This window comes from Myodes glareolus, chromosome 5 (assembly GCF_982192425.1).
Source record: "Myodes glareolus chromosome 5, mMyoGla1.1, whole genome shotgun sequence".
In the NCBI taxonomy this organism is placed as follows: Eukaryota; Metazoa; Chordata; class Mammalia; order Rodentia; family Cricetidae; genus Myodes; species Myodes glareolus.
Genome location: NC_142030.1, coordinates 13,434,354 through 13,455,415, shown reverse-complemented (window position 1 = coordinate 13,455,415; position 21,062 = coordinate 13,434,354). Strand labels below are relative to the sequence as shown.

The window sequence follows — 21,062 nt, the reverse complement described above, 5'->3', positions numbered from 1 at the left end:
GCCCATTTCCTAGGAGAAGACTTGATCTTTTTTGATTTGTACCAACCTGAAAAGTTCAAAATACTTCCATTTCAATTGCCATATTAATACGTACTTTTTAAAGGATTAGTGATGATTTGATTTGCCTATTCATACATATACTTAACTCATTTTTAAAATAAATTGCTTATCTCCTTGTTGGTTATTTATAAGAATACTATTAGTGTATTAGTATATTTTTTCTAAATCTGTTCATTATTATTGGCTGATAGAATGTATACTATACAGGTAGTAAGATGTTTATGGCATCAGATATGTCTCTTTTTCTACCTCCTTGTTTTTCTACATCTAAAGAAGCTGTCCCCTTCACCTATACAGTTTTATTCATGGATCACTGTTATTTTTTTTGCATTTATCACCAATCTATCTGTAATCCCTATGATATTTTAATGTAAGACAAAAGTCAATTTTGATGTAAAGGAACTCTCAGCTAACCCTTCTTGTAAGGTGAGGATCTTTTACTTAGCAAGCCACTTCAAATTTATCACTTGCGATTGAACTTACACATACCATGGGTTCTTTTCAAATCAGAATTTTAACACTTTTAAAAAATAATTTTTTATAACCCTAGTTGTATACAAAGTTAGATACTGGGGAAATGCCAGGGAGGCAGTGTTCTTAGGAACAACAGCAGCTGCGGCTGGAAGGAAGGCCTGGAGGGCATCTCACTCCACAAACAAGGCTCTGTCACCATGGAGAGAGGAGTCGGTATGAAAAATAACTGTGTAAGTTCCCAAAATCATGGCAATGCTATTTGAGCTTCTGTGGGTTCTCACTTGAGAGAGCGGGTGCCGAGGGCCTGCCTGTGGCCCCTGCCTCTCATTTCCTTCAGCTCTTACAACTCCGTCACTCCATCCATAGCCTCACCCCTCCCTACTCACCCACTTACAGCTCCATCACTCCATCCATAGCCTCGCCCCTCCCTACTCACCCACTTACAGCTCCATCACTCCATCCATAGCCTCACCCCTCCCTACTCACCCGCTTACAGCTCCATCACTCCATCCATAGCCTCGCCCCTCCCTACTCACCCGCTTACAGCTCCATCACTCCATCCATAGCCTCACCCCTCCCTACTCACCCGCTTACAGCTCCATCACTCCATCCATAGCCTCACCCCTCCCTACTCACCCGCTTACAGCTCCATCACTCCATCCATAGCCTCACCCCTCCCTACTCACCCGCTTACAGCTCCATCACTCCATCCATAGCCTCACCCCTCCCTACTCACCCGCTTACAGCTCCATCACTCCATCCATAGCCTCACCCCTCCCTACTCACCCGCTTACAGCTCCATCACTCCATCCATAGCCTCACCCCTCCCTACTCACCCGCTTACAGCTCCATCACTCCATCCATAGCCTCACCCCTCCCTACTCACCCGCATCATTTGGGCCTATGTCTGCTCCACGATGAATGATGGTGACGGCCCAAGTCCTAAGAACAACACCTACTTATTTAGCCAACCATGTTTCTTTTCATAATGCCGTAACTTAAGTTCATATTGTAACATATTTTAGGAGCACAGCTGCCTGGTTATTAATTCCAGTCTCTTTCTCTTGATGGTATCTAGCTGAACTTCTGGATGAAAATGATGAAATGTTTAACCCTATAAGTTTTCCTTGGGAAAATCTCACTCCATTTCAAAGACTTATTTTGGTAAGATGTGTTAAGACAAAATATTGTGATTCCTAATATTTTAAGTAAGTTTATTGATAGTTTGAACCCCTCAAAATTCAACTTTTATAAGCAAAATGTGCTGACTTCTGCAAGCTATGACATACTGAACCTCAGTGTAGAGGGAGGGACCTGCACTCCACCCTAATGTTTTGTCATGTGGTGACGCTGCCCCCCATCCGTCCTCTATAGACAAGATGAAGCCTTGAGGGGTAACCCGAGTTACCTGGGGCCACCATTGTCTCCCTGCTCTTTTGAGATCTTCCCTGACTGCAAACTTGTTTTCTCTTATCCTCTGTGCTAAAATCACAAGAACAGACCCAGTCCTTTAGGGAGAAAGCAACAGCTGCCCAATTTTGCTGATAGGTAATGTGTCTGACTCTTGGTTCAGTGTCCAGAAGGCTTATGGTTGACTCATAGCTGACTCACACCCACCACAGTGACATTTACAAAGGCAGAATTTCACACAGCTCCTGTTTCTCAGTTGCTTTAGAATCTGGTTTGGGGTTTGGGAGATTCCGGATGGGATTCGGTGTATATTAGTCAAATGTGTTAAGGTAGCAAAATGCCTAAAATGATCGACCTCTAAGGCTTATTTGTGCTCATTTTGCGGGAGAGGGGGTTCAGCCCATGGTCAGTAGACAGGAAGAGGGGCTTGTTAATCAGCGTTCTCTGGAGTAACAGACTGCCTAGAGCATTCTCAGACAGCTTCAGAGTTGCCTTCCACAAAGTGATGCTGAGCTTTCTCAGGACCTATTTCATGGTCATTATGAAAAATGTACCATGTAAGCAGTTTGTCTATAAAGCAGTCTTCACAGGGAAGTTCTATGCCCATTATAGTTCTATGCACATACACCCATGTACTGTATGTGTGTCCAATGTGGCTCACATGTCCACAGCACTCCCCAGACCTGTATTTTGTCCCACTTGAACTTACAAACTGTGCCATTGATTTTTGTCTTATAAATGGCAGGATTAATTCTGTTTCAGTTGAGTTATCTTGCATCTTCCAACTCCAAACTATATGGATTCTTCTTGCTCTACACATGGGCAGCAGGAGGAACCCAGGGAAAGTGTTCTTTTGCAGGGTGGAGAGCACAGTGTACACCCAAGCCAAGCTCTCTCATGGAGTGTGGAAGAGCTTTGTAGGAACACAAAGTAGCTGGGAAGTGGGGAACTGTAAAGTCAGGGTTTCTTTCTTTTTTAAGTTTTTCAAGTCGGATTTCTCTGTAGCTTTAGAAACTATCCTGGAACTCACTCTGTAGACCAGGCTGGTCTCCAACTCACAGAGATCCACCTGCCTCTGCCTCCTGAGTGCTGGGATTAAAGGGTTCCTATTGCTGTGAAGGGATATCATTACCACAGCAATTATTATAAAGGAAATCATTTATTGGGACTTGCTTACAGTTGAGAGGTTTAATGAATCATCATCGTGGTGGGACATGATGGTGTGCAGGCAGACATGGTGCTGGAGCTGAGAGTCCTATATCTTGATTGGCAGACGACAGGAAGTAGTCTGAGACACTGGATAGTATCTTGAGCCTGGGAAACCTCAAAGCTCACCCCCACAGTGATGTACTTCCTCCAATAAACCACAGCTACTTCAACAAGGCCATTCCCTTTGCGGGGCCATTTTCTCTCAAACCACCAAACCAACCAATGGAGACATCCCATACTTGTTAAACCTCCCCAACAACACACCAGGAAACTCTCGCTAGAGCCAGAACAATGATTTTTATTTCATTTTTGCCATTGGGAATAGTCCTCTGAGTAGATTTTAAATTTACCTTGTCTTCTGTTTTATTTTTCAGATTAAAGTTCTTCGGCCAGATCGTTTAGAGAATTCAGTAAGAAAGTTTATAACTGAAAAAATGGGAAGTGAATATATCCATGAGACTACAGTTCATCTGAAAGAATCCTACAAAGAGTCCACTGCTCAGACTCCGCTGATCCTCATCCACTCCTACGGTGAGCCATCTGGATAGCAGAGCAATGGTGCAGTTCCTACAACACATAGACTGGGGGTGGTGGCCCACACCTATAATCCCAGCGCTCATTAAGTGGGGACAAGAGGACCATAAATTCAAGGCCATCCTCGGCTTTGAGTTGTTTTACGCTAGCCTGTGCTACCTGACCCTACCTGGAAAAAATACCACCTCCTCCACCCCAAAAAGGGAATGTGGAGAAATAGATTCTGTGTCGATACTCTGTTTAAAAGCTTCATGTCCTTCTGTCATTTTTGAAAAGGGATTTCAACTTTAAGCTTTATGAAAGATGAATCTTTCTAAAAATATAAAAGAATCAAGATAAAAATGTATCAGAGCTAGTTTTCTTGTAGAAACTATCTTCAAACACATTAAAAGAAAATAAATTGGGCTCACCACTTACATTTATTAACTATTTCCATTAGCAGTGATCTTTCAAAGGTCATGTGCCATTCTGCGATGGAATAGGTGTAGCAGGGTCACATCGATCAGTTCCCAAACCATGATCACTCCTATTTGGCTCAGAATAAGCCAGCTCTCTAGTGGCTGTTTTTAAAGGAGCACAAGGTGACTGTCAGAAGAGAGCTGTGTCCCCCTAACCTGCACACCACCCTTAGCCGCTGGCCTTCGCTCAGCGGGTCCTCAGGATAACGGGCGCCTCCTTCAGTTTTCCTCAGGGCTCCACACTCCCCGAGTCAAACGTGTCTTTAGAATTCACCGTCCCCCCCACTCGGACTCCACAGGCAGGGGCTTTGTCCAGGGCACTCCCCCTCCAGAAGGTCTTCTCACCAGATCGTGGTGTACCAGGCTCTGTGCCCAACACCTGTAAAGATGCTGTCTGCTTACTGGAAAGTTCCCCCAGCATGGCAGCAAGCTGCTGGCCAGCCTTCAGGTCAACAGCAGACGAGAGGGAAGGAGACATACCCCTCTCTTTAGGAGATAGCTAGGGTTTGACAACACACTTTTCCTAACTCACTTTTGCTGCCAAAACCTATAGACAAAGTCTCCATGACCATATCTAGTGTCATGATTTTTAAACATGATGTTGTAACTGAGTTAGCAGCTTCATAGGTCACTGGAGAACAAAGGGATGTGTGGGGACAGGCGTGACAAGAGGCCAGTCGTGTCTCAGCTCATGGGCAGTTACCGTTCCCAGATGTTGGGAAACCTGCATCACAGGCCAGCAAGTGGCAGAGACAAACTCTGAACTGTAGGCTTTCATTTCCCACCCGAGTCATTGTGCGGCTCTGTAGTCTCCCACCGCCCCCTCAGGAAGTGCAGGACTGCATTTGCTGAGGGAACTAAGTGAGCTTACAGGTTTGGGCACCTCTCCATGTTGTCGTGCAGGGATTGACCTCAACAATATCCTCCTGAGATTCGCACGAGAGTTAAAAGGAACGACCCCACAGGTGACCATGATTTCCCTGGGCCGAGGCCAGGCAGCCAAAGCGGAAGAGCTCATTTTTAAGGCAGTGGGCAAAAAGCATCAGTGGGTCTTCCTCCAGAACTGCCACCTTGCAGCATCCTTCATGCCAAGGCTCTGCACTATCATAGAGTCGTAAGTTACACCTTTGTCTGTCTGTTAGCAGATGAATTATCCACTACGCAAAGTCACACAGCAAAGAGCAATGCCTTCTGTGCGCAGCAGAGCGAGTGGAAGCATTGCGCTGGGCCGCTAGGGAACGGGCCGCTGCCCTGAATGCTGTCCTGAGAGCACACTGGCTTTTCTTTATTTCCTTTTAAACACCTATGTAGATTGTATTTTCCATCTTATTAGTATTTGCTCATGTATAATCTATGACATGGTTCTTAGTATTTTACATGACTCCAACACAGCAAAGTACATGACCTCAAGTCCAGCCCACGACAATTTTCCGTTATGGCCTATATTTACTGTGCGCCAACCTTCCCCAGCCAGAGTGGCTTCAAGGCTGTACTCCCCTCTGCGCTGACTCACTTGGTGTCCACACACTCAGTCGTCTTGTTTGCTGCATTCTGCAACTCGACTGCTGTAACGACGAGGGAGGGGAAAGTCAGCACAGGTGAAACTAGAAATGTTTTGATTAAGCCAATTAGGTTCCACAGGATTTTCCTCCTGCCGTGGTTTACTGTCTTTCTAGCTTATATGGCCAAAAATGTGGAACAAGGACGTGAAAGTCTTGTCGTTCTTGTGCTTTCTGAAGGAGATTTCTGTTAATTGTGATGCCCAACTTCGATTTCTAAAGTCTCTCCTGATACAGCTGGTGCTGCCCTCAGACTGTTACTCTCCTGGCAGTTTAAAAACATTCTGTGAAATCGCCAAGATCAGAGGGCAAAGATTAATCAGTATTAATGACATTAAAAGATGCAGACTTTGGGCCGGGCGGTGGTGGCCACGCCTTTAATCTCAGCACTCAGGGGCAAAGGCAGGTGGATCTCTGTGAGTTCCAGGCCAGCCTGGTCTACGAGAGCTAGTTCCAGGACAGGCTCCAAAGCTACAGAGAAACCTTGTCTTGGGGAAAAAAAAATAGATGCAGTCTTTGTGCCACATCTTGCATTATTTAAAACACTTGCAGGGCATCTGCTCTTTGCCACTGCCACCCTAGGCACTGGAGACAGCGCGCCCACATGAAGACTGGTGTTCAGAGGGTGCTCCACTGGCAGAGAACGGTCCTCTCAGGAGTAGAGGGTGCTCCACTAGCGGAGAACGGTCCTCTCAGGAGTAGAGGGTGCTCCACTGGCAGAGAACGGTCCTCTCAGGAGTAGAGGGTGCTCCACTAGCGGAGAACGGTCCTCTCAGGAGTAGCTGCACAGCAGAGATCGGCGCCATGTTGTGCTTTGCTCTTTGTTCTGTTGTTTTTCTTTTGTTTACTTTTTTGTTTTTGAGAGACAGAGAAAACATGAAGCTGGGTGGATAGGGAGGTGAGGAGGATCCAAGAAGAGTTAGAAGGAAGAAAGAGATGTAGTCAAAATATATTGTAAGAAAGTCTCAAAAATAACATTTTTAAATGGTTATTTAAAGAGTCCTGGGAAGGGAAAATAGAAGAGATCTCCATGTAAACTTGGGAAGTGGGGGATGGGAACTGGAGGGAGTGGGTTGGGAGAACTGGGGACAGAGGCAGGTTGGGAGCAGGACTGAGGGGCAAAGTAACAAAAGAGACATCTCGATGGGGGTAGCAGCGGACAGTTCAGGGTTAGGGAGAAACCTGGTGCCAGGGGAACTCCCAGGAATTCACAGGATGACCCCAGCTAAGACTCCCGGCAACGGTGGAGAGGGTACCTGAACTGGTCACCTACTGTCACCAGATTGGTGACTTCCCTAACTGTCATCATAGAACCTATATCCAGTAACTGATGGAAGCAGATGCAGAGATCCACAGCCAAGCACTGGGCTGAGCTCTGGGAGTCCTGAAGAAAGAGAAGAGGAATTGTACAAGCCACAGGGGTCAAGGTAGTGAGGGAGGATCCCACAAAAACAGTTGACCTGAGCTCATGACAAAACATGGACTCTGGACCAACAGTTAGGGAGCCTGCATGGGACCAATCTACGCATGTGTGTGACAGCTGTGTAGTTTGGTCTGTTTGTAAGGCTCCTAGCAGCAAGATCAGGACCTGTCCCTGGCATTTAGCTGGCTTTTGGGAAACTGTTCCCCATTCTGGATTACCTCGCCAGCCTTTATGCAGGAAGAAGAGCTGGGTCCTAAGTCAACTTGCTCAAGCCCATGTGGGCCCCAAGAGAAGGGAGGAGAAATGTGATCAGTATGTAAAATAGAAAAAAAATGTTAATAAAATAAAATTAAATTAAAAAGAGAAAAATTCCTCAATTTAGGTGCTAAATAAATACGTGCATAGTACATTACTAAGGAGGAAAAATACCAAGCTAGAAATAATGTGTACAGTATATTTTTATTTAAAAATAAAAGGAGAATCAAAAGAAGAAAAAGCATTTAGTGGAATTACAGGTTATTTGGGTTATTTTCATTTTTCTGTTTCATTCTATTGTTTCAATGGTTGTTTTGCTTTTTATTATTTTTGACTTACTTATTCTATAAAATTTTATTATGGGTGTGTGAGAGTGTGTGTGTGTGTTGTGTATATGAGCACATGCCGCATGTGTCGTATGTATGTGAGCTCATGTGTATGTATGTGCATGCTGCAGCACACATGGCAGTCAGAAGACAACTTTCAAAGCCAGCTCTCTGCTTCCAGCATGTGGGTCCTGGGGTGACACTCAAGTTGCCAGGCTCGACGGCAGAGACTTTATTAATTATTACTTAATATTACTTAAACATTTTAGAAGTGATTTTAGATTTGCATTACATGGACAATACAACTCCCTCTTCACCTTTTTTCCTGGTGAGGTTCTCATTGTTGTGGTTAGCCTACCACTGCTCCTAATTTACATAGACTTTTTTTCTGAGTTGTGTGGACGTTAACTACAGACACAATGTCACTTGACCCTCAGTGCCTCACTGTGCTTTGGCTGTCTAATCAGCAGAGCTACTTTCTCAGGGTATCTTCCATCTAGGTCCCAACACAGTGGTTTCTGTTGCATGTCTGTCTCTTCAGTCTCCCTTAGAAGGGCGGAGCTCCGCAGTCTGTCTCTCTCTCTCCATCTCTGACGGCTCTGAGAGACACCTATGTCGTGACTGCCCTGCAGCGGTACCCACTCCGCAGTCTACAGGCTGTGTGCACGCGGGGCCGTGATGAACGCTGCTGTCATAAGAGAGCAAACTTACAGTATTATGATGGGCTTTGGGGTTTTGTCTGTTTGGTGGCTTGGTTGTTTGGGCAACGCTTCGGCAGCTCAGTCTCGAGCAGGAGCTCCATCGACAACAGTGCCACGCGATAATGTCAGAGTTGGACGTACTGGAGTTCTCCACCTGAGCGCGCCGGCTGCTTCCTCATGCGCAGTGTCCAGCTGTCTGCAGACATGAGGATGGTGAATTGCTAGACCTTTGCAGTGTAGCTTGTCAACAGGTACACAATGTCACTCCACAGTGTTCCTGGTGATGCGGAGTTTGATGGTGTAATTACAGTATCTGCCACTCACTGAAACTTTCGGAACTTTTCTATATATTAAACTGTCCCCAATAGTTTCCCATGATAATCTGTGACTGAATAATTACTACCCAATTTGCCAAATAATAGTTTTCTAATTGCTCCCTTTTACTCACTGCTTCTGTCCCCAGCACCTCACACAGAAAAAGAGTCATGTAATGGCAGGCCACCATGACAAAAAGGATCACTCCTCTCTGGGCCACTGATTCATTTACATCTTCTTATCAATGTGGCTGTTGTCCCCCTGTACTCATTGGACTGAGCCAGGTCCTACTGTCATTTACTTTGCTGTTCAGTTGTCCCAGGTCTGACCTGGAACTCACCCCACCCCACCCTGGCTTTTTGAGATAGCTGTATAAACAAGGCTGATCTTGAACTTGTAACCCTGATTCCCTCCCAAGTGGAGGCATGCACTGCCACCTGTGGCTTTCACATGGGTTGTGTTTATAAGCTTTCTCAAGTTTCTGCAATGAGTATGACTTTTTTTACTTAAGGGAAATAGAAATGGATGACTCTTATACAGTTCTGTGTGTACCATCAAAGCCCACTCCCTCGTGATGGGTGGCAGCTCTGGCATTGAAATGATATATAAGGTCACAGCAACATTAAAATGTTCGGACTCTAAGATGATAGTGCACACATTTTTAATATTTACATTTTTATTTTGCAGATTTAGTAATCCAGATATGACGTTAGACCCTGACTTTAGGCTTTGGTTGAGCTCAAAATCATATGGTTCTGTCCCAATTCCTATTCTTCAGAAGGGTGTAAAGGTAAGAACAAACAGGCAGGGTTTCAGTGTTGGTTGGCAAGCCCTGCTTGGCTGTAGAGCATCGTCACTCATTATTCTAAATCAAGAAGAGCACTCACGGTGCGCTCAGGTCAGCTTTGGTGAGGTGGGGCGGGTGCTACCATAGTGTATAGACCTGCATTCAATAACACTTGCCTCTCAAAGAGGACGTTCTGCTTCCAGTTGCTGTAAACCAAGACGCATACATTTTTCTTTCCCACCTTCTACTTTTCCCCTCAAGACACCATCTTGCTATGTTGCCCAGGCTGGTCTTGAACTCCTGGCTCAAATGACCCCCAACCTCAGCTTCTTGAGTATGTGCCACTACAGCCAACTATGTGGCCTTTTCTTATTTCTATTCCTCTTAAACATTTTATGGTTAGTTAGCTCTCTGGAAAGTTCTCCAGAAGGCAAACAAACTATTTGCTAAAATAACCTTAATTGTGGGTTATGTCTGATCTCTGAAACCCAACTATGAAGACTCAGTCAATCCTGTCAAAGGCCCAGCTGCCTAAAGACTTTGCACAATGAGAAACCAATGAAGACATGGGCAGAACACACTTAGCCAGGCTGATTCCCAAAACTAGCGACACCTCCCTGCAATACTGCTCCCAAGTGTTTCCCTTCTCCCAGGGCCACTTCCCAACACCCTGCCCTGGAGCAGAGAAATCTGAGACTTTCTGCTGTAACTTAAGATGCCCTGTTTACTTCCCAAGACCTCAAGTGGCCTTTTTCCTGTGTCCAGGAGGAAAAATTGGGAGGTAGTAGTAAAAAAGAGGGACATAGAATTTCAAGAACCTTTGTGTTGATCAGGCCTATTGCTCTAGTTCTAGACTTTAAGAGTCTATCGATCAAGTTTGGCATAGTGGTGCACGCCTTTAACCCTAGCGGCAGGGAGACAAAGCAGGAATTCCATAGGGAGTTCCAGGCCTGCCTCAAAACAAAACAATGGTCAGAAACCTTCCTCCTTCCCAAAATGCTGCACTTACATCTCTAAGGAAAAGTATCCTTATTTCTGTAACTCAGGGGAAGAGGGGCTACCACGGCAGCCATCTGTATGCTCTAGTAATGTCCTTATTACATATGAAACCCATCATGCACAGGCACATATGACTCCCACTGCATCGCCCCCCTGATGTGAACACACAAGCTGACATGAGCTGCACATAAGGAATAAGTTTGATTTTGAATCTAGAAATCTCGGGTTCATGTACACATATATACTCATCCATATAATGCATCTGCATAATCACACAGTATTTATGTGCTGTGTATCGTAAGAATCACACAAGTTTCTTCACTTGCCAATGCTTATACACATAAACTCTGGAAGCAGGTACCCATTGTAAGATCCTGGTTATCTCAGACTAGCAGCCACATGCACATAATAAAACCCTTGCAATTAATCATCCCAGGCACTCCAGCAGAGCAGACAGCAGCTTGGATTCTCAAGGCAATCAGAACCCGGTCACGCAAAGTCACAACTCACTCTTTCAGTGTGACTGGCTGTGTCTATTGGCTTAGTTGATGTCCTGTTTCCTGTGGCTTGGCTCCCTGTGTGTGCTGCCTGGCTGGGGTCTGGCAGCTCCTTTCCCTAACCACAACTTAGCGACCGCTGATGTGGCCCACTGACAAACTCCAAAGTTCTGTCCTTCCCGAACACTATGCCTGGGGTCACAACAACAGGCATCCTCCCCATGCTGTGGTTTGTCTTTCAAATGTGAATTAAACAGACCTCTGTGAGTTCAAGGCCAGCCTCATCTATGTAGTAAGATCTGTACCAGCCACAGCTGTAGACTCAAACCACGCCTCAAAAATAATATAGGAATAGAATGTGATACAGAATCCGAAATGATCGTTTTACAGAGGTGTTCAAGAGGCAAAAGCATAGCGTAGGTTTGGACTTGACCGTGGTTCTTGGAAACAGCTGTCAGCCACGTGCGTCACTGGTGCTGTGGGAAGGGCCCCTCCAGGGTGTGTTCCCATCCATAGCCACTAGGTGTTTTCACTCCCTTTTAAAGATTGCCGTGCAGCCTCCCCAGGGATTGAAAAGCAATTTACTTCAAATGTTTGGATATGGCGGGAGTGGAGAAGTAACAGAAGAGATATTTGGTAAAAATGACTGTGGACCATGGTGGAAAAAGATTCTATTCAGCCTCTGTTTTTTCAACGCCGTGATCAACGAGAGGAAAGTGTATGGAACACTAGGCTGGAACGCCCCTTACAAATTCCGTTCTTCAGACTTAGAGGTGAGTGTGGGGCACCAGAGACGCAAGCTGAGCTAAGCTAGTACGTGTCTCCATGGGGTGAAGCAGTCACCTGGTGGGGAAGAAATGCACTGTGTAACTAACTAGGAAATGAGGACTGTAAGTCAGCTTTCTAGGATGCACTAGCAGACCCACTGCTCGCGCTATACACAAGTCAGATAACCCCAGGGGCATGGAGGGGAGCAAACCTCAGTACCTACCCACAGAGTCATTTCAAGATGCAACTCAACAGCCTGGAGAGATAGCTCAGCGGTTAGGAACACTGGCTGCTCTTCCAGAGGACCCAAGTTCAGTTCCCAGCATCTATGTAAGGGCTCACAGTCACATGTAACTAAAGATCCAGGGGATCTGATGCCCTCTTCTGGCCTCTGTGAACATCAGGAACACATGTGGTGCACAGATACATAGTCAGGTAAAACACCCATACACATAAATAAAAATAAAGATATCTTTTTTTAAAAAAAAAATGCAACTCAAAGAAAAAGAAAGTGCAACTCAGTGAATATAAGTAAATGTTTTTGATCAGCTCCTGACATGTAAATCACTATAAAACATCTCTCAATGTTAATTTAAAACAAGAAGGATTACCCTGAGTCACTGGGGCTGGGCAAATAATCTTGTTTAATTATTATCCTTTTTAGAGCACCTTCCTTCTATTGTGCTTTTTGGCAGGATGTTTTCTTTTATGTTGTTGTTTTGTTTTTTTTTTTTTTAAGACAGGGTTTCCCTCTGTAACCTTGGCTGACCAGGAACTCACTAGGTAGACCAGGCTGGTCTCAAACTCAGAGAGCCTCTGCCTCCTGAGTGCTAGGATACAAGGCGTGCACTGCCACCACCACCACCCAGCCTGGACATTTTCTTTATTGCTAGTTAAAAGAAAAGAACGATAATGTCTGCTTAAACTTTATCAAAGTTGCTGGGCAGTAGTGACACACGCCTTTGATCCCAGTATTCAGGAGGCAGAGGCAGGCAAATCCCTGAGTTTGAGACCAGCCTGGTCTACAGAGCAAGTTCCAGGACAACCATGGCTACACAGAGAAAAGCAAAACAAAACAACAACAAAAATTCCCAAGTTAGTTTTCTTACAGCTGTGCTTCTAATGTAGAATGCTGCACCATTCTGGAATTTTTTTTTGCATATTTGTTTGTGTTTTGTTTTATTGGGGGGGTGTTGTTTGTTTTCTAGGAAAGTCTTGATTCTACCTGTATCAGTAGGCCCACGTGAGCAGGAGGTCTTCCATTCTTTTGTGTCCACCAGGCATTTCTACCTTCCCAAGACATCACATGCACGCAGTAAAGCTCATTATTTCTGGGATTAGCTGGGAATATGAAGTAGAACAGCTGCACATTGGAGATCTGCCGAAGAGTGTGAGCACAGGGCGCTCCTATCCACGCCTAAGGGTGGCCGGGGAGCTTCAGCCCTGAGCCTGGGTGTGTTTGATGACTAGAGAATCTACATCTAAACCCTTCGGTTCAGCATTACTCTCTGCATTTTTTAAGCACGTGCAACAAAAATTCAGCATTCATTTTTGACCACCGACCCTGTGTCCATCCCCACTGTCTGGCCTGGGTGCACCTACCAATGCCCCACACCAGAAGGGCGCACATGGCCTCTTTAAAGTGACATCACTCAGATATTAGGTGGCTTTACGGATATGCATCCTTAAAGGCTTGGGCAGTTTCACAGGGGTCCTTAACATGGACGTGAAGATTTGGATCTCTGGATTTACATGATTTTGTAGGTTTTCTGGGTCAAGAGAATAGCAAACCATCTTCACAGGTCACTTCAGGCCACTTAGAAGATGACTTGTGTGTCTTGAAAGCCTATACTACTGAAAAGAAGTTAAAAGAGGTTTACTGGGAATAGAGAATTGTTAAAATGGCTACATAAAAATGTAAATATATAGTTTTTCTCTAGCCAAAAAAAATAGTAGTGATAAAAAAAATTGGAACTATACAGGAACAAAATTAATAAGAAATTTACAGGTCCTGCATAAACAGCATTATAAATTAGGAAGAAAAGGAACAACATTCTTGATCATTTAAAATGCTGAAAGTCTTGGGACACCTTTACACGGTCAGCACACTAACTGTCCCCAGTTTCCAGATGGGAGCAGAGCCATGAGCACTTGGGACTTGGCCCAGGTTACACAGTAAGTGGCAGTGAGTGGCAGTGAGTGGCAGTGAGTGGCATTCCCCTTTTATCTCCTGCTCTTCAGGGAAGACTTCAGATAGAGCAAATTGTCCATCTCCCAGTGCTAACTGCCAAATATAATGCCAAGTTACAATCAGAACTTAGAAGATATAAAATTGAAAAAATTCACAAAAAGAAATGTTAAATAAGCTATAAATACACACAAAAATTTTAAAAAGTGAAGGTATTTCCTTCCCCAGACATCAAAATACACAAAAAAAATCCACTATCCTGAAGTAAATAGTGAAGCAGAAAAGTTACGTCGGTGTGACTGGGCAAAAAGCTCAGAAGTAGATCCAATACTCTCTGGATTTCTAAAATTAGCATAACTATGCATAGTCATGGGATTTACTGTATGTGGACGCTTTGGCTGCATGTATGTCTGTGCACCATGTATGGGCCTGGTGCCCAGGGAGGATGCTTGTGCTACCATGTGGGTGCTGGGATCAAACCTGGGTCCTCAGGAAGAGCAGCCAGTGCTCTTAACCCCTGAGCCATCTCTCCAACCATCGTGCCCCACCCCCAAAATTTACTGCCAGTCAAAATTCCCTCCAGTACAACTATACTCCTTGTGTCTTTTGACACCTTCCAGCCTCTAGGAAGCACTGTTCCACCAGCTATGAGGTCAGCTTGTTAATATGACACAGTAGTGTTTCAACAAAGTAAAAAGCCATACTAGTTGTCATAGAAACCAGGTGGTGCATGCCTTTAATCCCAGCCCTAGAGAGGATTATAAAATGGGAGGTAGCAACTCTCAGGCTCAGCCTCATTCTGAGATTCTTGGGGGCAGGATCGCCATTTCAGACTGAGGTAGCGGTAAGAGGCTGGCTGTTTTGTTTTTAGAACCTTCAAGTTGAACCCAATTTCTCTCTGAGTTTTTACTAATCGTGCTTCAAAATGTGCTCAGTACGCAGGCTTTTGTATTAAAATAATTGCAACAGGTGCTTGGTTGGATGTGCAGATATGGAGCCCACAGGGGGATCACATCTCTAATGGTTTTCGGGGTGAGTGCACTAGGACTCACACCGTGGAAGCACGAATGGCTCCCGACAGAGATCGTTGAGGGCCAATCTGTGTGCATTTGTGGGCATAGGAAAGCCAGGAAGGCACAGAGGGAGGGCCCAGAAGAGCTGAGGAAGCGGACAGAGAGAGTAGGAAGGGAAAGAGGTAGGGATCCATTCATATATGCGAGGTCACACCAAGGTCATTTTCAGGACACCAAGAACCTGCTGTTTTAGTCCTTGGTTGCGGGAGGTGGAGGGGGGGGCACTTCCCTTCTGCATCCTTCTTGCCCTGGCACCCAGTGCCCTGTGCAGGTCTGTTTAAGCAGCAACCATAATTACAGAGGCCACAGCTTAGCCACTGTTGGGGAAAACACGTATCCTGAGACTTAGCTCCTCTCTGTTCCTGGTTGGCTGGCTGGCTTCCCAGCACTTGGTCCCAGAAGGACCAAGCCTCAGGGCCTTGCACATCCTAGACTCCTCCAGTAAGCTGTATCCCCAGAATCTCTTTTATTATTATCATTTTATGTGTATGGCTGTATTGCCTTGTGTGTATGTCTGTGGATCAGATCCCCTGGAACTGGAGTTACAGTTTTGAGCCACCACGTGAGTGCTGGGAGTGGAACCCAGGTCCTCTGGAAGAACAGCCTGTGCTCCTCATTGCTGAGTCATCTCTTCAGCTCCCCAAGTCCCCTTCTATTGAGTCGGGGTCTTACTAAGTTGCCCAAGTTGGCCTTGAATTTATACTCCTCCCGCCTCAACCTCCTAAGAAGTCCAGACTAGAGGACTGTATTTCTGGCCCCGTTCTCTGTTTCAGAGAGAAACTGGCCACTCGAGAGTTGTTGGTGTTGTGTGAAATATCAGTTTAACTAAAAACACATGCAAAGCTAACAAGGCGCAGTGGCCTTCCGCAGGTTTCCATAAAGATCCTGGGAAATGTCCTCCCTGGCCGGTCAGAAGTTCCGTGGAAGGAGCTGAACTACCTGATTGCAGAAGTGACCTATGGTGGCCACGTGACTGATAGCTGGGACCAGCGATGCCTGAAGACCCTTTTCAACAAATTCTGCAGCCCCGAAGTGCTGAAGGCTAACTTCAGTTTCTCTAGTGATGAGGTAAGAAGTGAGTATATCTTCTTAACTAAGCCTAACCAGGTTTTGCTGCGTCTTTACGTCTTCAACCAAATGGTTACTTGAGACCTTTCATTACCATTCAGAAACAAACTTCCCATTGGCCTATTTTTTTTGTTTATTTTTTTTTTTTGAGACAGGGTTTATCTGTGTAGCCCTGGTTGTCCTGGAACTCACTCTGTAGACCAGGCTAGGCTCAAACTCACAGAGATCTGCCTGCCTCTGCCTCAGAGTGCTGGGATTAAAGGTGTGTACCACCCCTCAACTTGCCATTATTCTATTAAATGCCAATGAATAAAAAGGATGGTAAGGATGGTGTGTGCCCTCTGAGGACCTCGAGGACTATACTCAGAGCACAAGGAGGCCAGAGCAAGCAGCACGTACAGACCACAGCGTCCACGCCAGTCAACGTGCATGTGTTTCCCATGGGTTGCCAAAGCTTCCGTTTGCCCAGCCTGCAGTCAGGGACTCTGAGGGCCACGGGGTAGAAGTGGAACACACACGCCACCAGTATGAGGCAAAGCTGGCATGCAGGAACTCTGTCTCCCACACGCATCCGAGGTAGAAAGCGCCGGATCTCACTGTTCACTCTCCTCACCCCTTAGCATCTGTCCTCCATGTAGCCCTCCTCGTTGTGGGCAGAGCACCAGGCTAGACACTGGGTGGGTGTGCTCTGTGGAATGCTTGCTACTGAGCAAACAACTCTGTGGCCTCTGACCCGCAGGGAGGGGAGTATGGAGTGGTAAGCAGACAACAGGAGAGAAAAGGGATGAGGCTCCGCACAGACCTGGTGTCATCGAGAGGGGTAGAGGTCAGACCCAGGCTGTCTGCCTAGAATCTTGGGAATACAGAGATGAATGAAGTGATATTTGAGGGAAGCTCATTTGTAAAACACCAAGAAAAAAAAAATGTGTATTAACAGCCCGTTGCTGACACCAGCCAATGAAAGAGAGAAGCATTACAGACCGCCCGGTGCAGGCCAGGCAATGTGCAACTGTTCCTGATTGGGTACTCAATGCCTCTGTTTGCTTTTAAAGCTGTAAAGGAACATTTAAATTTAGATTCTTTCCTAATTCTTTTTACATTCGAACTAAATGTTCACAGGGAGTGGCACTATTGGAGGCGTGGCCTTGTTGAAGTGGGTGTGTCACTGTGGGGCGGGCTTTGAGGTCTCTAGCTTCAACTTCGCTCAGTGTCACAGTCCACTTCCTGTGTCTTCTGATCACGACGTAGCCAGCGCATGTCGGCCTGCACACCACCATGCTCCTCCCTGCAATGCTCCCCACCAGGAACTGTAAGAAAGCCACCCTTATTAAATGTTTCCTTTATAAGAGTTACCATGGTCATGGTGTCTCTTCACAGCAATAGAAACTCTAAGACAATCCTCAAGTCAGTCCCTAAGATAAAATTATCCTTAAACCTTTAAAACTGCCCAATAACTATAGTATGTTCGGTTTCTGTAGGTAGACTTGCACTGAATGAGTGTAAGTGAACAGGAGATAAACTATATGTATATTATTTTATATATATAGTTTGTTTATATGTGTAGTTTTATATATAGATATAGATAGATAGATAGATGGATAGAGTTTGTTTTTCATTGCAACATACCACGCTAACAAAAATGTATTTCTGAGATCTTACATTTCAATTGTTTTAAAACCCTGAAACTTTTATGACCATTCCAACTTGCCAATCCATCCCATGCACTGTAATAATCTTAGTTTCTTTCGCTGATAATATCTTTATCAGTGACTTTGTTCTCTAGTGTGTCCTGTGGCCTTCACCCGGTCTTCAGTGAAAGCTGCTAACACCAGCATCCTGACCATATTAAATAATATGTTTCTCTTCCTGGTCACTGATCACTCATTCTTAATATCTGTATTAGACAGATGTCTATAATTTGACAAATGCCTAAAATGACAAACAGCTGTGCTGCTTTGGGCCTGCTTCAGTTCAGGACATCAGGACAGGAGCACGTGGCTGCTCCCTGGTGGCAGCCAGGAGACAAAGATGGGCAGAGGAGGCATCCCAGCATCTCCTTCAGTGACACACCACAGCGCTCTAACTTCCTCCCTACTTACCAGGCTCGTCCTCTCCCATGGCACGGCTAGTCTCCACCTTCTAAGGCAAGGCCTTGGCCTCCTTCACATCGCTTCTACAGGTCGCACTAAAGGCCCTGTGCTTCTCTTACCTGTGGGTATGTTTCATCAAGGCAATAGGTTAGAACTCCCTAGTCCTTAAACACCTCCCCTTTCCCAACAAGAAAGTTACACGTGAGTGTTATACAGTTTGCAATGGAGTGGTCCCAAGTATTGCTTTTAATAGACTGTACCATGTAGAAATAGGAGCCTCTTGCACAGAAGGTCGTGGGGAGTTACTACCTCCATGCGTTGGCTGGAGGAGATGTCTTACTCATGTAAAACTAACAAGGCACCTCACCTTTCAGGGGTACCAGCCAGTGCCCAGCTCTGCAAGCTTACAGGACTGCATACACATTATCCAGTCCTTGCCTGATGACGACTCTCCCGAAATCTTGGGGATACACCCCGAGGCCACACACACCTGCAGTGAGATCAAGTCTCAGAAGTTCATTGAAAATCTCATCACCATGCAGCCAAAAGCTGCTCCTGTCAACCTCATGATCAAGTAAGAGGCCCGGGGAGCCGTTGTTCTTAGTCGGGAAGTGCCAGGTAAAATCTTGATAAACAAGTACAATTTGCATGATAGAGAAAACTAAGTCATCCATGTTGCAGAGGCTTTCCCCTGCACACCCACTCACCTGCACTCATGTGTGCATGCACATGCGCACATGCACACACATACACACCAAGCATACAGGAGTTAATAAATATTCGTTGGATGGGTGACTGAAATGAACCCAGTGAGTTGTCTTCTAAGTGAATTTGGCTGGGGGGGGGGGATTTGTTTGTTGGTTTGGGTTTGGTTTTTCAAGACAGATCTCTCTATAACAGCCCTGATTGTCCTGGAACTCACTTTGTAGACCAGGCCAGCCTCGAACTCAGAGATCCGCCTGCCTCTGCATCCTGAACGCTGGGGTTAAAGGTGTACGCCACAATGCCCAGCTTTAAATGAATTTGTTTAAATGTGAAACATGCACATTTGCTTCTCAGTAGGAACAGACAGCCCCACAGTGACAGACAGGGCTGTGAGCTCAAGAGAAACTTGCCTGTACTTGGAGGCTCACGTGAACGGCAGCTTTACTTGCTGTGTTCAGCATCACGCCGCTCCGGTGTCCTTACCTGTAAAGTGGGTAAAAATACCCGTCTGCCCTTGGAGGCTGCTGTAAGGTCTAAATGGTGTCATACATGTACCCCTCAAAACTATAAAATCAAGTGTGTCCATGCTAGAGCTGCGTCTCGAGCCCTCAGTGTTTTGATTGCCAAAGGGTAGATCCACTCTCCATTTTAGACACTGCCCACATGCTGTCTCCCAGGTAAGGACTAGACCATAGTGTGCTCACTTTTTCCTCCAACTTCCTCACCAGACCTGTGCTCAAATCCTCGCTCTGTCGTGTTACTTTGTGAATATGGGGAAGCCAATCACTGCTCTGCCCAAGGCCCCTCATCAAGACAGTGATGTTGGCTACTTCATGGGATCTTCCTGGGAGTCCACAGATTTCCCTCCTTGGTTTTAGTTTTTCAATTTCTAGGTTTGGCACATCTTAACAACCACCATTCAAGGCCTTTCAATAGTGTTGTGTCCCATTTGGAGACTGGCTCAAACGTTTCAAATAGATAAGTATTTGTTATAAAGCTGGCACCATTCTGCTGTCTGCCTGCCAGGCCTCCTCAAGGCCACCAGCCATCTTCATAAGTCTAATAATCATATATATGTAATACATATAATCTTAAATTCATGTGTTCTCTTATTTATATAAATTTAGGAGGATTTCAGTTTAAAATGTTTCTCTGGTCTCTCTTTTTTTAAATGGAGACAAAGCTTCACCTCTTACGTTTAAGAAGCCCAGTTCTCGTGACTATCACATGAACCCTGAGCTGGAAAGTTGGCTCAATTTATCAAGGGTTGCTATGCAAGCACAAGGGCCTGTGTTCAGATTCCCAGGCCCCACAGAAAAGCCCGGCACACATCCATCACCCAAGTGCTAAGAGATGGAAACGGGTGGGTCCTGGAGCTTGCTGGCTAGCTAGCCTTGCCAAGATGCTGAGATCCTGGTTCACTGAGAGACCTTGTTTCAACAGATAAATAAGGCGGAGAGATTACTGAGATAAAGGCCATCTCAACAACAGCCTCTCGCCTCCACATATGTCTACACAAGCAAGTTCACCTGCATGCACACACACACACATGTGTACACACACTCTCATGTGTTGTAGAATAACCTGTTGACAGAGGTTTCTGTCCCGCCCAGTCTTGTAGCCATTCAGTCCCAAAGAAACACACAGATGTCTACATTAATTATAAACTGGTTGGCCTATTAGCTCAAGCTTCTTATTAACTCTTACATCTTACATTCTTGTCCGTGTTAGCCATGTAGCTTGGTACCTTTTATCAGCGAGGCCTTCTCATCTTCTCATCTTGCTTCCTCTGTGTTTGGGTGATGACTGCAAACTGAACCTTTCCTCTTCCCAGAATTATCCTGTTCTGGTCACCCCACCTATACTTCCTGCCTGGCTACTGGTCAATCAGCATTTTATTAAATTAATACAAGTGACAAGTCTTTACATAGTACAAGACTATAATACAAGTCCCACAGCAATTACCTTTTTGTACATTGTGAACATTTGTCACTGGGACTAGTTTCATAAAAAACTGAACGTCAAATAGCTAGGCAAGATAGAGAGGGTAGAAAGGATGCTGGGGAGGATAAGGGCGGAGATACAGAGAGTCGCCAGTCAGAGACAGAGGAAGCAGGGAAGCAACATGGGCAGTGCAAAAGAAAGGTAATCAAGCCATAAGGC

At 45.4% G+C, this 21,062-nt stretch overlaps 1 protein-coding gene across 1 annotated transcript in view; it reads left to right on the top strand.

The window, feature by feature from the left end:
• The window catches only part of Dnah14 (dynein axonemal heavy chain 14), a 238,716-nt gene that overhangs the window by 201,833 nt on the left and 15,821 nt on the right, over positions 1–21,062 (top strand). Inside the window, exons 73-79 of the mRNA XM_048439562.3 lie at positions 1,613–1,698; positions 3,528–3,684; positions 5,049–5,259; positions 9,412–9,514; positions 11,553–11,780; positions 15,907–16,104; positions 18,569–18,768. Coding sequence (XP_048295519.3) covers positions 1,613–1,698; positions 3,528–3,684; positions 5,049–5,259; positions 9,412–9,514; positions 11,553–11,780; positions 15,907–16,104; positions 18,569–18,768 — 1,183 coding nt within the window. The remainder of the gene's footprint in view (positions 1–1,612; positions 1,699–3,527; positions 3,685–5,048; positions 5,260–9,411; positions 9,515–11,552; positions 11,781–15,906; positions 16,105–18,568; positions 18,769–21,062) is intronic.